Source organism: Squalius cephalus (genome assembly GCF_949319135.1).
Source record: "Squalius cephalus genome assembly, chromosome: 16".
Taxonomy (NCBI): domain Eukaryota; kingdom Metazoa; phylum Chordata; class Actinopteri; order Cypriniformes; family Leuciscidae; genus Squalius; species Squalius cephalus.
In genome coordinates this window covers 24,538,912-24,553,987 of record NC_137137.1, presented here as the reverse complement: position 1 = coordinate 24,553,987, position 15,076 = coordinate 24,538,912, and the positions used below count along the sequence as shown (strand labels likewise).

General features: G+C 39.1%; 1 protein-coding gene across 1 annotated transcript in view; it reads left to right on the top strand.

Moving 5' to 3' along the window:
- Positions 1–8,834, top strand: part of pdlim2 (PDZ and LIM domain 2 (mystique)) — a 70,774-nt gene extending 61,940 nt beyond the window's left edge. The window contains exons 7-10 of the mRNA XM_079896407.1: positions 840–958; positions 5,803–5,942; positions 6,324–6,435; positions 7,648–8,834. Of these exons, the coding sequence (XP_079752533.1) occupies positions 840–958; positions 5,803–5,942; positions 6,324–6,435; positions 7,648–7,840 (564 nt within the window). The 3' untranslated portion in view covers positions 7,841–8,834. The remainder of the gene's footprint in view (positions 1–839; positions 959–5,802; positions 5,943–6,323; positions 6,436–7,647) is intronic.
- The last annotated feature ends 6,242 nt before the right edge of the window (positions 8,835–15,076 follow it).

Genomic DNA, 15,076 nt, shown 5'->3' with positions numbered 1-15,076 from the left:
AATTTCGTAACTCGACCTTTTGTTGAAACTACAGACTTCTCTCTGGTGACGGATGCAGGACTTCTCAAATCACATTGTCCGTTTAATGCCCTTCCCTTTCTTAAAGTCACTGCAGATGTGCCTTCATCCAATCCACAACTAAGTCCACGCTACTTATATTTCATCTGGATTTTGAAATACATTTCTAATGTTCAAACTGTCACTCTGTTCTAACTGTTCTGGTGTGAGCTGGAATGTGATTTTCAATGCAATATAGATCTGGGTTGATTGCTGGCTACTTGAAGGAAGAGCAGTATTTCACCCTACACACATATAGTGTAAAATCATTTAACACTGTGTCATTGTACAGAAAACCCTTCAAATTTACCAAATCAGATTGCAAAACTTCATAAACAGCACTGTATCTGTTTAAAATATTATGATACACATAAATAAGGCCTTTTTTTATTTTTTCCCAGAATCCTGTCTTTGAAAGTCTGTAGTCACTTTTTTTTCTTTCTTTTTTTTTCTTTTAACCATTTTGAAAAGTACTTTCTGATGCTGGTTACATTTGCACTTAAATATCTTGGTACTCCCTGGATTTTATCATTTATTAAGGAAAAAACAAGGGTGGCAGTATTTCTGGCCTTTGGACTGAGCTTACACACACACACAAGGTTGCTCAACCCCAGACGTCTCTAAGCAACTGCAGGTGCCTCAGCATGGGGTATGAGACCGAAGGAAGATCCTGGGATTTTTCCGACATCTGCTGAGCATACACGCACACAATCTTAGGGATGTACAACTAACACTGCAAAGTGCGTTATTCTGACCTGTCCTATGTTCTGTGTATTCTGTAGGAGATCTCTTCCGTGGATTTCCGCAGTAACTCCGTATCAAGTCGGACTCCAACTCCCCCTGGACGATACTCTCCACACAGCCCCATTGAACGAGAGCCTCCAGTTTCCCCTCGACGCAGGTACATACAGTAAATGCACATTTGCCTTGTTTCACCTCTCAGGTCACCAGAAGAACATTTTAATCTACATTACTAATAAAATTATGATTAAAATGATAATTTTACAAATTAATATGTAATATGGAAATAAATTGCAAACAGTATTTTGATTATTTAAGATAATTTCTTTCAAATGAGAAGAAAGTTAGGTCTGGTTCAATTGCATAGTTTTTATTGCATCAATTTAACAGTTGTCAGAACAGATTTATTTTGGCTCCTTCTGTCAGATGGCTAAATGACTCGCACTACATGGCTAATGTCCCAAAAATGCCTTTACTTTCTCACTGTCTTGCTTTCTAGAAATGGATTATATTATTTCTGCCCCTAATTTCCCCCCCACCCTTCTCCCTTTTCTACATACAATGACCCCACCCCCTTTTGCTCAACCAATAAAAAAAAGGCGAAAACTATTAACTACACCCCTTTTCTGCTGTCAACCAATACTAGGCAGCCTAAAGTCACACCTTTCAGACTGAAACTCTCAACTTTCTTACATCTCGTCAAGACTCGACAGAGAGGGGTGTGTGTGTGTGCGTGTTTGCTGGAGTTTTAGATGTGTGTGTGTGTGTGTGTGCAGTTGTCACCGTAGGCTCTGTTGTTGTTCTAACAAGAGTTGAACTAGTTGGATAGGAATTTGTCTTTGTTTGCTTTTGAGGTAAGTCCAAACTATTCAGACATCTTCCTCGAACTTACATGGCAAATGACAGGCTAGTCTGTAGGGGAAGATGAAATATCGTAATGTGAGACCAGCGCTCCGCTCTGTTCTCTGCACTGTAATGTAATGATGCTGTGTCTACTGTTTTCACTTTTCAATCTGAAGCCTGTTTAGCAAGATTGTAATCATATTTCAGCTGTGGGGGGTTGCAGATGGATGGAATGTTCTTTCTATGCATATGTCGTCTTTACTTCAGTAAATGGTGCCGTTTAAATATTCAGAATGAGAAACTTGAATATTTCCCCACTGCAGCACTTATTTATGTCAGGGGATTATGAATGCAACACGAGGGGGACAACCGGTTCCTTTGACCCCCTATTCTATAACCTACTCTTTGGTCCCAGACAGTTGAGGTGGCGCACCCATAAAAATGTTGTCCTGTACCCCATGAATTTAGCCGTCGACCCTGTGAGGAACTGAGAGGTGCTGGGAGAGTTTTCAGCGGAAACTCAAACTCACTGTCTGGTTTCAATTTGAAGCATGTCTGCATGAAGATAGTGAACATGCCATTTATTTGGAGATTTACAGTGTCTTCAGATGCTTTTTCCTCAGTAATGACTATTCCAAATGCTCGTTTCTTTAAATTTTCGGTCATTTCTTGGACATGCTACTTTTTGTCCAGTACCATATGGTAGCACACATTCCAACACGCAAACAGTCATGTCAGTTATGAGATGCTGTCATGCAGGTTTCTTGTGACAACCACACCCAGAAACTCAATAAAACCCTCATGACGGACACTTTAAATCTTTAAATTTGACTCTGATTTCGTAATTTTTCCGCCTCTGTTTGACATTACGGTAATAAGCATTCACTCTTTGTCAGGGCAAGAGTCCCGTTGGATTGTTTTGGCTACTGGTTAATCATTTCTCACCCCATATCATGGCCTTTGCACAAAACAGAAATCCTGATAACATTTGTTTTGACAACTAACTCATTAGCAAACTATCACAAGGCCAATCCTGTCAATCCTGTTGTGTGCTTGCTCAAAAAAAAGGAACAAAAGTAGGAGATACAGCAAACATTTATTCAAACAAACATAATATTAAATCCAGGTGAAACTGAAAAATACAGACATGCAGGGTTTGAAATGAACTTTTTTACCCACCGGCCAATTTGGCTTCTAAATTAAGTTACCGGCCATTCAGATCTTCTTCTAGCCAAAGAAAACAAAAAAGAAAAAAAAGAAATGAAAATGATTAACTACATCGCAGCTTATATGTGTATATATGTGTGTGTATGTATGCATGTATCAGTGGGGATTTCTTTAAGACTGCAAGGGAAGCTCGGCTTCCCCTATAATGTCAAAAAATTTATGGTCAAATATGTACTATTGTGTTAACATTTTATTGACTAAAAATGCGTTAGAAAACGTTCATCTCAAAGACGAGTTCGTTCAGAATCAGTTACATATAGCAGATCGGCTGACTGGATTTCCTTCTCATACATTCCCGAAGCATCACAGTGCAATTCCCTGTTGAAGCCCAGCGTCCATTGACTTCAATGGGGCTGCTTTGAACAGTTTTTTTCAGTGCTTCGAAACTAGACGCTCATTGGATAAATGCTGCGATTATGTCCCGCCCACGGACGCTCAGCGTCTCTGGGGTGAGTGGAGGAGTGGGCTGGCCTGGACTCCGGCTTCTGCGTGATGATTGGAGGGTCTGTCGAAAGACTGCATCTCCTTTTGATTGACAGCGATTTCATTTTCACTGAAGCTATTCGAGCTCGATCAGTTCCATCGCGGATTTTGCAAGTGTAGTCAAAAGACAAACTGCTGCAACCTATTTCATGGTATTTGCTTGTCGAAATTGCTAGCCGATTTTCTTAATACATTTCACAAAATTATACATTTATACCTTTATTATATTATTACTTATTATATTTTTTATATTATTATTAGTAATTAGTAAAAAAAAATATTAGTAGTAGTAGTATACTTTATTATATTATTATTTATACCTTTATTATATTATTGCATTTATACAATTATACCTAACTCTGCTGGCCATTGAGAGGACACTGGTCAAGTCACTGGAAAAGACGCCTAGTTGGTACGACAGGGTCACAGAGCATTTTCTTGAAAAGGAACGTAGAATTTACGTATAAATAAATAAAGACAGTTTTTATGATGTAGGCCAAAAATGAGCTTCCCCTCTTTGAAAGACCAGCAGCACTAATATATATATATATATATATATATATATATAATATAATATAATATAATATATATATATATATATATATATATATATATATATATATATATATATATATATATATATATATATATATATATATATCCAGCAAAGTGAGTAAACATAATAACACGCCAAATTTGGCGGGTTGGCAGGTGTTCATTTCAAACCCTGCAGACATGGACAAGGAATGCAAACAAAACCGACAAGCACACATGCAACATCCATAGAAGGACAACACCAGACAAAGAACATGAGAAAATATTGGGTATTTATACATAAAGGGGGTATTTATACATAAGGGGTGATTGGCAAACAAGACATACCTAGGAACAATCAGGAGGTAATCAGGGTAGGGTAACAAACAAAGCAGGCTAGACAACATTGGAAACAGAACACAGGAGTGAACACAAACAATTGGGAACATAGAATAGACTTCAACATAAGTCCTTTACAAGACTGGGGAACACAGGCTGGGATCATGAGACGGACTCTCACTCTGCAGCCCAGTCTTTACTCGATAAAAAATGCAGTGCTACCAAATGCGCCCCATTTCTCTTATACATCCACTGATGTGCAGTAACAGTCTTCCCTGGCTTATTAAATGTTGCAAGAGCAGTTTTTGAATGTGTTAGAATCATACCACTTATCAAACACACCATATAAACTTGGGTGATATTACTTGTCATTTGGTGTATGTGAAGTCTTTTAATACTTCCCAAGATTGCATTTATTTAATTTAAAAATAAAGTAAAAACAGTAATTTGTTAAATATTTCAATTCAAAAAGTTCTGTTTTACTATATTTTAAAATTTACTTTATTCATTTGATGGCAGAAGCTGAATTTTCAGCAGCCATTTCTCCTTTCAGTTGGTTTAATGATTTTGTTGCTTAAGAAAAAAATCTTATCAATGTTTAAGTTTTTGCTATTCATTTCGTTAAAAAAAGAAAAAAATGACTTCTCAAATTTTTGAACAGTTGTGCATGTTTGTGGGTAAAGTGTTTATTTTCATGCGTGTATGTTTTCCACTAGGCTGTATAGTTTGTCTGTATGGCAAAGGCCCAATATGTGTAAAGCTGTTATAGGATGCCCATGTGTACAAGAAAGCTCTGTTTATGACTGCATAAAAATGCAGTCATAAACCTCCCACTGGACGGCTACTGTAACTGCACTCTAATCAGCCCATTAACCCTGTCATCATAAAACACACACCATTTCTCAAAGCCCCACTCATATTCTTCCCCAATCTTTTTACTTCCCAAGTACAGTCTGCTGATTGCTGCATTCAGAGAGATTAGGGTCGACCACAGGAGTGAGCGAAGAACAATGGAGAGAACAAAAGTCTTATACTTTGATGAACATCATGTGTTGAGATTTACCAGGCAGGAATGACTCAAATCCACATGAGTTTAGTTAATACAGAGATCTCTGCTACCAAGTAATGTGGAAAAACTCATTTTTATCTGTTTTTCCATAATGTAAAATACCTAATTATCTAACACACCGTAGCTTATAGGAAAATTGATTTTGTAGTCTTTGAAAAGATTGGTTTCTTGTCAAGACTGTGAGTTATAATATGTTCAAAATAGCACAGCAGACATTATACACTATCCATAGACTCAGAATCACTTATGAAGTTGCCATGAAAGCATAAGCACTTTTGCCTTAACAAAGGCATCTGTAATCATATCTGTTCTGTAGTACAAAACCAGGACTGATCCCTCCATAATGTTAATATGGGTATATTTTGATGGAGATGGAAGATTACTGATGCCCTTCATTCTTACTACAGATATACACATCACTGTTGGATTGTGTCTTGCTGGTTGGTTGTGTTTTTAAGGTGGTGTCAAGTTTAACTTTTAGATGAATAAACTCTCTTTCTCTCTTTCAGCTCAGACTTTGCCATGCAGAGGTTTGACAGAGAATCAGAGGTGTACAAGATGATTCAAGAGAACAAAGAATCGCGTGCGGCTCCTCGCCAATCCAACACCTTCAAGATGCTGCAGGAGGTGCTGGAAGCTGATGAGAAAGGTTTGTAAGACAGTATAAAAAGAGTGCTTTGGGAAATTAATGTCACAGGCTTAGACATTCAATGAACGTCGAACAAAGTCTAGTTCACACTTTTCACTATTGTTCAGAAATTATTGAAACAATAATAATAGACCAACTTGGGTGTTGATTATAAAAAAACAATCGAAAAAGAAAATCATCAGAAAGTGTTATGTTTTATTTCGGTTGTCAGAAGACACCATGGAGTAAAAGCTTTTAGCGCATGCTTAATGTTTTAAAGGACATTAAGCATAAATTGAAACCTGCTAAGTGAAGGTGAGCTTTGGACAAAGTCAATGTGGGTGGAGGTAAAAGGAAAATGATGTTCCTCCAGGCGCTGTAATTTTATTTTTGTATTCACAGAGGGCGCCATCCTTTTTCCAAGCAAGTTGTCGCCAAGCCCTTCCAAGGTCACGTCCTCTGTTTCTGGAGTGCAGAAACACCACACCTGTGAAAAATGTGGCACCAGTATTGTGTAAGATAAAACTCCTGAATCCCTGTTTCTGCACACACTCCATTGTACTATATGTCCTTTGCACAGGCATGCTGGGATTGCTTGAGAAGTTAATGAGCCAGTAACTTGATGAGGGTTGTGTGATGTTTAGCCTTTAGGGAAGAATCGTTCTCATCATCTTTTCATGCTTATTAAAGTTGATGATTGAGTACGACTGAGACAAAACCATCTCAGTGGTTATTCGTCCGTATATTTCAACACCTTCATAAAGTGAGATAAACACTTTTCAAAACCTAGACATTTTAAGGCACCTTAGGTGCGTCCTCAATAAGAACATTGTTCCAAAAGGTACCACCTTTTGACAACAATCTAATTTACTTCAGTGCTGTTTAAAAGGCATCACATAAAGCACCTTATGAACTTGGTTCACACACTACCAGACTTTCAAGTTATTCAGAACACAATAAATTAATACAGAAACATGTGCTTTATTGCTAGGAGATGCCTGTAAAATGAAAACAATGTGTTCTAAAAATCAATTCAAAATATCAAACATGTTGGATATCCTCCAACTGGATGGAATCAGTTTGAAGCTAAAGAAATGGGTGTCTGTGCCCATCATACACTAAATCTGTCAACTCTGACTGCTCAAAATCTGTAGACTGGCTCTGATTTTCGGCAACTAGCATCAACCAGACTATAAATCACTATAAATCAGTACAGAGAACAACGACAAAAATCGGTGTTGCCTACACCGTGTTATCCTCTTTTTAAAATTTGCACCGTTGACTTCAATGGGGCAAGTTTTAAACCTGCTTTTAGCCTCTTAACACCCTTGATGTGTCATTACAAGTGCCCAGCCAATGTGAGTGATTCCTTCAGAGTGAACGCGGGTGAATCTGACTGCAGTAGATGTGCAAGATATGAATAAAAATGATGTTATTTCAGCCAGCGCACATACCTGTATTTACATCCTGTTTTCGCTTGAAGTCCACAGTAGTCGATTGTCGAGTTCATGCGCATAGGTTTAGTACGTACGATCATGCGCCCGAACTTGACAATCGACTACTTTGGACTTCGACCGAAAACAATTTTAATCAATGTTAAAATTGACCGGAGTTCTCCTTTAATGAGATAATGAGCTCTTCTCTGACTACTAAGTTGGCAGCTAAGTTATAGAACAGACCTTGTGTTTAGTGACTTTAAAAGTTAAATTTCTCCTTCCCCTTTCAGCACTCAGGCTGTGAGGATCACAGATGACTGTTTCCGTCATCCAGAGTGCTACACCTGTACAGAATGTGGACTCAACCTAAAGATGCGCGGTCACTTTTGGGTGGAGGACAACATGTTCTGTGAGAAACATGCCAGGGAAAGATACCTGGCTCCCGGCGGTAGCCCTCGCTCTGTTGTGTCCCCACACCACTGAGACGCCCAATCAGCCGCCCTCCTGACACCACCTCCAACTCCTCTAGTTGGCTAGGAGCATAGGGAGGAGAAGAGAATTTCATTGTTACGTTGTCCAATGTTAGCCAAATAAGAGTGGTTTGGCAAAATGTCACTTGAAGCTTTGGGACCTGGCACAGTTGAGTCTTCTCCTCCAGGTATTGTTACACCCCACAACTAGAGACTATTGGATTTGGAAGGGGGCGTCTGCATTAGAGTGTGTGCTATTTCTATAACAGTCAGCATATTACAGTTGAATTTCTACATTGCCTGCCACTTCCACATGTTGTATTATGCTTAGAAAACAGCTTGTTTCGATAGACATTTAATTTGGGTTTATCTTAAATAGTTTGTATTTTTGGCTGAAATTTGTAGAGCTTTTCCATAAACCGTGACTCAAATGGTTAGATGCTACAAGTGGGCATCAGCAGCGCTAATGCATACAGGACTGGTTTCCTTAGTGTGTTTGTGTGTGTGAATAGTTGCAAACGGTTTCATATATTTCAGTTTGCACCTGTTTGAAGGGTTTGATGATTACTTGGAAGTGATTCTTAGTTTGATGTATATTTCTCCCTTCATAAAAAGAAACCATCATCCACAACAAATCCTCCATCCACACGCATTTAGTTTATTTGCCATTTGCTTTGTATTAAATAAGGGAAATCTAAGAAATTATAATAAATGTGTAAATATGTTTATTTTTCACTTTGAACTGTATTTGGACTGAGCGAAGGGTTTTGCACGCACTTGTTTGTGTTCAGGGTTGCATGTTTCATTTTGACTGTATTGTGTATTTTTGGGTGAGAGAGGTTTGATCATGCTCCGATACACAGCTGTGACCTTTGAATGCAGGAGAAAAGAGTATCAGAGTGAAAACATCAAGTCAAGGTCAGATGAATCGTGAATCCTCACATTGTGTTTGTAGGGTTGCCTCTCTTTACCTTTTCCGTTTCAAATAAAAACTTTGATTATCAGCGGATGAATTGTGTTTTGTCTATTTTGCTTCATTAGGTTATTTTGGTTAAATTCCATATTCATTTGCCCATTTTGTTTAACTATAAGATGCTTCAGTAAGAATCAAAGTGAACTGATATTTTTCCATTAAAAAGTTTGATAATTAGTAGTAATAAAAGAACTAAACAGAACTTAAAGTATTACCGGAAATTTTAATTCTGAAGTGATCTAATCCTTTATTTCGATAGTCCACTTCAGACATTCTACTAACTATAAGTAACTTTGCAGCTACATTCTACTAACCCGAACCCTAACACTTAACCATAACCTAGCAGTCTACTGAAAGTTTACTACAGTTTACTAATCCTCTAATGTGAGTTAGTTGACATGTAGTTGTAAAGTTACTTATAGTTAGTAGAATGTCTAAAGTGGACTATCGAAATAAAGTATTACCGGAAATTTTAATTCTGAAGAGAACTAATCCTTTAAGTTCAGTAGTTTAGTAATAGTAGTATGTCTAAAGTGGACTATCAAAACCAAATTTCCTGATAATTTACTCACCAAAGATCAAGTCATTAAAGGAGCATTTCACCCATGGGAACATTAATCTTTATTGAAAGTGGGTCATAATATATGTATTCGAAATGTAACATACTGTACACTACCGTTCACAAGTTTGGGGTCAGTAAGATTTTTTTTTTTTTTTTTTTGGAAAGAAGTTAAAGAAATCAATACTTTTATTCATCAAGGACACATTAAATTGATCAAAAGTGACAGTAAAGACATTTATAATGTTACAAAAGATTCTATTTCAAATAAATGTTGTTCTTTTGAACTTTCTATTCATCAAAGAATCCTGAGAAATAAAATGTATGACGGTTTCCACAGAAATCTGAACTGTTTTCAACTGATAATAATCAGAAATGTTTCTTGATCATCAAATCATCATATTAGAATGATTTCTGAAGGATCATGTGACACTGAAGACTGGAGTAATGATGCTGAAAATTCAGCTTTGATCACAGGAATAAATTACACATTACTATATATTCACATAGAAAACAGCTGATTTACACTGGAATAATATTTCACAATTTTTACTGTATTTTTAATCAAATAAACACCACTTTGGTGAGCAGAAGAGACTCTTTTAAAAACATTAAAAATCTTAGCGACCCCAAACTTGTGAACGGCAGTGTACATTTCGAATTTGGTGCCGCCTTGACTGAGGAAAGACAGAAAGTAACTTAAGGGCGCATTTGTATGGAAGACAACAACTCCCACAATGCACTACATTTCACAGCTCTGCAAGCCACTCCCACTAATCCAGAAACTAGGATTGTTCACAACACAAACGTCCGTGTCCTCATCTGATTCAGGAGAAATTGGCATTGTTAAAATTCTTTGCAGCAGACGGACTCTCTCTGTGTCTGACTGTCCATAGGCGCACAGTGAGAGCACAGGCACCAACAGTCCGTCCCAGCTCGAGCTAGTCCGGGCTCCTCGTCTGCGACAGGCAGGTCTTCTGCCCATGGACAGTAAAAGAAATGGACACAGCGACCCCACTGGATTCAATGGAGAAAAGTGAAGTCAATTAGAAGCACTCACTTCCTGATGGCTGAGCGTATTGCGCAGACTCAAACTGAGCTTGACGACGTAGATGTGACGTGAGCAACCTGTCTGTCTTCTAGTAGCTGTACCAAGAGAAATCTGAATCATTCCCTTCCGAAACTTGCAGAGACGGAGAGCGTGAGTAGGAGGTGTCCATGAGCTAGGACAGTGGTTCCCAATCCTGGTCCTGGGGACCCACAGCTCTGCACATTTTATATGTCTCCTTTATCTGACACTCCCAGTTCAGTTCATAGAGCTCTTTCCTAATGAGATGATGATCTGAATCAGGTGTGTTAAATGAGGGAGACATACAAACTGTGCAGAGCTGTGGGTCCCCAGGACCAGGATTGGGAACCACTGAGCTAGGAGCAGGAGCAACTTTTGCTAAGTATTCTGATTAATTATTTTGTCATTTTGCCTCCACGTCCCCCCGATTGCCCGCGAGCTTCTCCTCCTGTCCATACGGTAATTTCTCTACTGTGCAACAGAGAGTCACGTGGTTATGACGCAATCATTAGCCTATTTTTACAAAAACGGCTTCTACGGGGCCATAACGTAAGATACAAGGTAATGGAGCCTTTTATACATTTTCGTGTTTCTTTAGAAAAAAATAATGGACAAATGGAGTCTTTGAACGCCCCAGATGTAAAGTTATTCGCTGTCAAAGTGACACCAAAATGAATGGGAGTCAATGGAATTCTAACAGCAGGTGATGGTCTGCTAATCAATGGCGGTGCCCGGGGAAGCTTCAATGTTTTCTGAAACATTGGCCCCTGCTTCTGCCTCGGCTGCAGAAGCCGCCTCCTGTTCCTCCATCAGCCTCAGCTGCTCTTCGCTATATTGCAGCTCGTAAAGGTAGCCACGAACATCTGATTCGAGCATCAGACTTTCAAAATCATCTTCTTCCATATCATATTGAGTACCTTCTGCCATTGTCGTAGCTTCACATCTGGCTCCACAGCACCTCTTAGCTTAGCTTCCAAACAAGATGGTGGATATTGTTTTCAGTTTCTGCAAGAGAAGTCCCACCCACTGATCTGTAATAGGTCTGTAGCGTGAGTGGGTCCCACCCCCTGGAAAAATGAGGAATGAGTGTTTGTCTCAACCCCTCTACAAAGATATGGGACTTCCTGCTTAGAATGACGCTAAATGACGATTTTTACATCATTATAAGCAGGAACTGCAACACTGAAATCCGTATTTCTCCCGTCTCAAGGGAAAATGAGGGAATAATGCACGACCATTCAAAAATATGACTGGGTTTCTAACGATACAAAGCTTAATGCAAATGGGTGAAGTGTTCCTTTAAGACAAGTCATAAAGATTTAGTCGTCCAAGATGGTCATGTCTGTCTTCAGTCGAAAAGAAATTAAGGTTTTTGAGGAAAACTTTCCAGGATTATTCCTCCATATAGTGGACTTCAATGCATGGTTTTCAAGGACCAAATTGCAGTTTCAATGCAGCTTCAAAGGGCTTGCGATACCAGCCGAGGAATAAGGGTCTTATCTAGCGAAAAGATCGGTTATTTTCTAAAAAAAATAAACAAACATTTATGTACTTTAACCACAAATGCTGGTCCTGCTCTAGCTCTGCGATGCGTCACACATTATGTAATCATGCTGAAAGGTCACGCGTGACAGGTGGAAGTACCGACCTAGTGTTTACAAAGCGAACGTGCAAAGACTAAATCAAACAGCATTTACAAAAAAAATATGAATAAATAAAAGGTAAACCGACGATTTTGAAGTTTTTCGCCCTACACTACCTTTTTTGAACTGGAACACGAGTGACTTTCAACGTGATTACTTTGTAATTCTGTTAATACCGAAGCCCTGTTTGAATGCACTGGGGACGTTCCCATGTGCTTGAAAGTCATTTGCCTATATTGAAAGGTGGAGATTCTCATGTTGTTAGTAAATACAGACCTATTAGTATTTTACATATAGTCTCAAAGATTGCAGAGAAATTGATGGCTGTGCAAATCACTGATTATCTAAATACTAGTTAATTTGCTATGCATCCAATGCAATTTGGCTTCAGAGCAAAATAAAATGATATTTGTCCAGTCGCACACAGTATGTCTGAGTTCAGAATTATAAATAAGCTTCCTTAAGTATATCCACAGGTGTTCCCCAAGGATCTATTCTGGGTCCATTGCTATTTACGGTTTATATCAATGATCTTCTATCCGTTTGTCCCAAACACTAACATCCAAATGTATGCGAATGACACCGTTATTATGCACGTGAGCAGTGTGTCACAAGTCGGAAATAAACCTACACAATCCCTGGTTAATGTCACAGCTTGAGGGGACTATATTATTCCTTTCAGAAAAAGTTAATTTAGTCAGTCTGTATTTTCTTTCAAAGCCACAAAGGAATGGAACTCACCCACCAATAATTAGAAAACTGATACATATGGTTCTTTTAAGTTTCATCTCAAAAAATGGTTACTTACTACTCAGCACTGTCAACATTAGTATCTTAATATTCTGATTTTGGCTTCTTTGTAGTAGTTGCTCTTAGTTATTTGCTTTCCCCTGTCGCTATTTTTCTTACAGTACCTCCTATATGTAGCACAATATATGTTTAGACAAATGTTCTGTTAGTGTATTTTAGCCCTCTCTCTTTATTCTTTCTCTTTTGTGTGTGTATTAATATAAGATGTTTTGTTTTTAGGGTGACTTTAACATTCGATCAAGGGTCTACAGATGAAAAATAGCCTTTTTGGCAAATTCTTTGGCCTTTGCCTTTTCACTTCAAACTGACAAAAAATAACCGTATACGAGTTTGAAACAACAAGAAGTTGAGTAAGTAATGATGATATCAATTTAAGTGATAGAATTTGTTTTTGGGTTACTATTCCTTCAATTTTAAAGATTTGAGACCTGAGTCTTTCTGATAATACAATAAAGGAAATGAAAACAGAGGCCGACTTGTTCCACATGCACAATTATTATTATTATTTTTTTTTTTAACAACCATGGCGAGGGCTATCACGCACCTAGTTCCCTTTCGATAGGGAGAGAGAACATGCCTAGAGAACACGTCGTCTTTTCGTCTGAAGGGACTGTTTTGTCTGATTTGCAATCACCTGGAAAAGGTAAAGAAAACAATTATGGCAAGTGATAAGAAGTGTGTGGATCCGTGTCTCAGGTATCTGACACCAGATGACACACACAACTTGTGCGTTTACTGTCTGGGCGAAGAGCACGCACGATCAGCTCTTGAGAGACCTGATTGTGCAGATTGTGAGTTTTCCTCTAAGAAAACTCCACTCTCGTCTGTCCCTGTAGAGCTGTTGGGTGTTATGGAGTGTTCTTCAGCGAGGCTTCAGCTGCCGTGGGAGCGCGTGAGGGATGGAGCCATTCGCAGCAGGCTTGATGGAACTGTTCTTTTCTGGCCATAATTCCCCAGCTCCCGTGAGCTACACACTGAGATCAAGAAGGCATGAAAGAACCCCTATCCAACAGGCATCCATCACCATCAGCGAGCAAACTATGCTGGTGTTGAGGGGATGCATGAACACGGCTATGTGCCGGTGCCCCCAATCGACGAGATGTTTGATGTCAGCCGACCTGCTGAAGGATTTGGACCAGGGTTTTTCCCTTGACGCAGTGGACGAGCTGCGCCGCACCACAGATCTGGCTCCTCGGGCCACCAAACAAACCGCTGCCTCAATTGGAAGGTCGATGGTGGCGATGGTGGCCACGGAGAGACATCTGTGGCTGAACCTGGCTGACATCGGGGTGAAAGAAAGGGGTTTAAAGCTTTTCTTTCTCCTCGATGTGCCGGTTTTGCCATCTGAACTTTTCGGCGCCTCCATTGAGATAGTGGTGGAAAAGTTCAGAGAGGCATTAAAATGCATTTAAATCATGCATTCCGCTGCTGTACGAATCCACGCCCAGGCAGCCAGGGACTCCTGGCCCATCCCGGTTCAAGGACCGGAGACAGGGCCAGAGGTTCAGCGTCGCCTCTCGCACCCCTCCTCCTCCGAAGAGTAGGTCGCAGAGAAGGCGCGATTCGAGGAAGGATCTGAGGGAGGTGATCCAGCACAGGCTCCCTCAGCGTCAGTGAAGGATCCCCTTCCTCTGAGGGTGAACCCTCTCCTCCCTTCTTTTCTCTCCCCCCTCTTCTTCACCCCAGGCGCTTCTTACATCAGGCTAAATAGCCAATGTTAAATATATAAAATATAAATAAAGGGGAGGAAAAAAACAGCAAAATATATAGATGTAATGACATAGTAGTGTAAAATCACACTACTAGACAAAAAATGGTTTTAAAACAAAGCAAATATAATCAATAATAATACATTATTTATATAGCACCTTTCAGACATAAAATGTTGTTCAAAGTGCTTTACATGATCAAAATTGCACAGATGATCAGCTTTCGTTTCTTGTTCTAAGTTGGGGAGGTAAACCTGCATTGGACAATATTAAAGTTCTTGATGGAATATAATTAATGAGAGAGCTAGTAAATAGTTAGGTCCTTGTCCATTTCAAACTTTGAACGTGATGAGTAGAACTTTAAAATCTATCCAAAATTGTATAGGAAGCCAGTGCAGTGCAGCCAAAACTGGTGTTATATGTTCTTTCTTTTTTTGGTTCTAGTTATTAACCGAGCTGAAGAGTTTTGGATAAGATGGAGTCTGT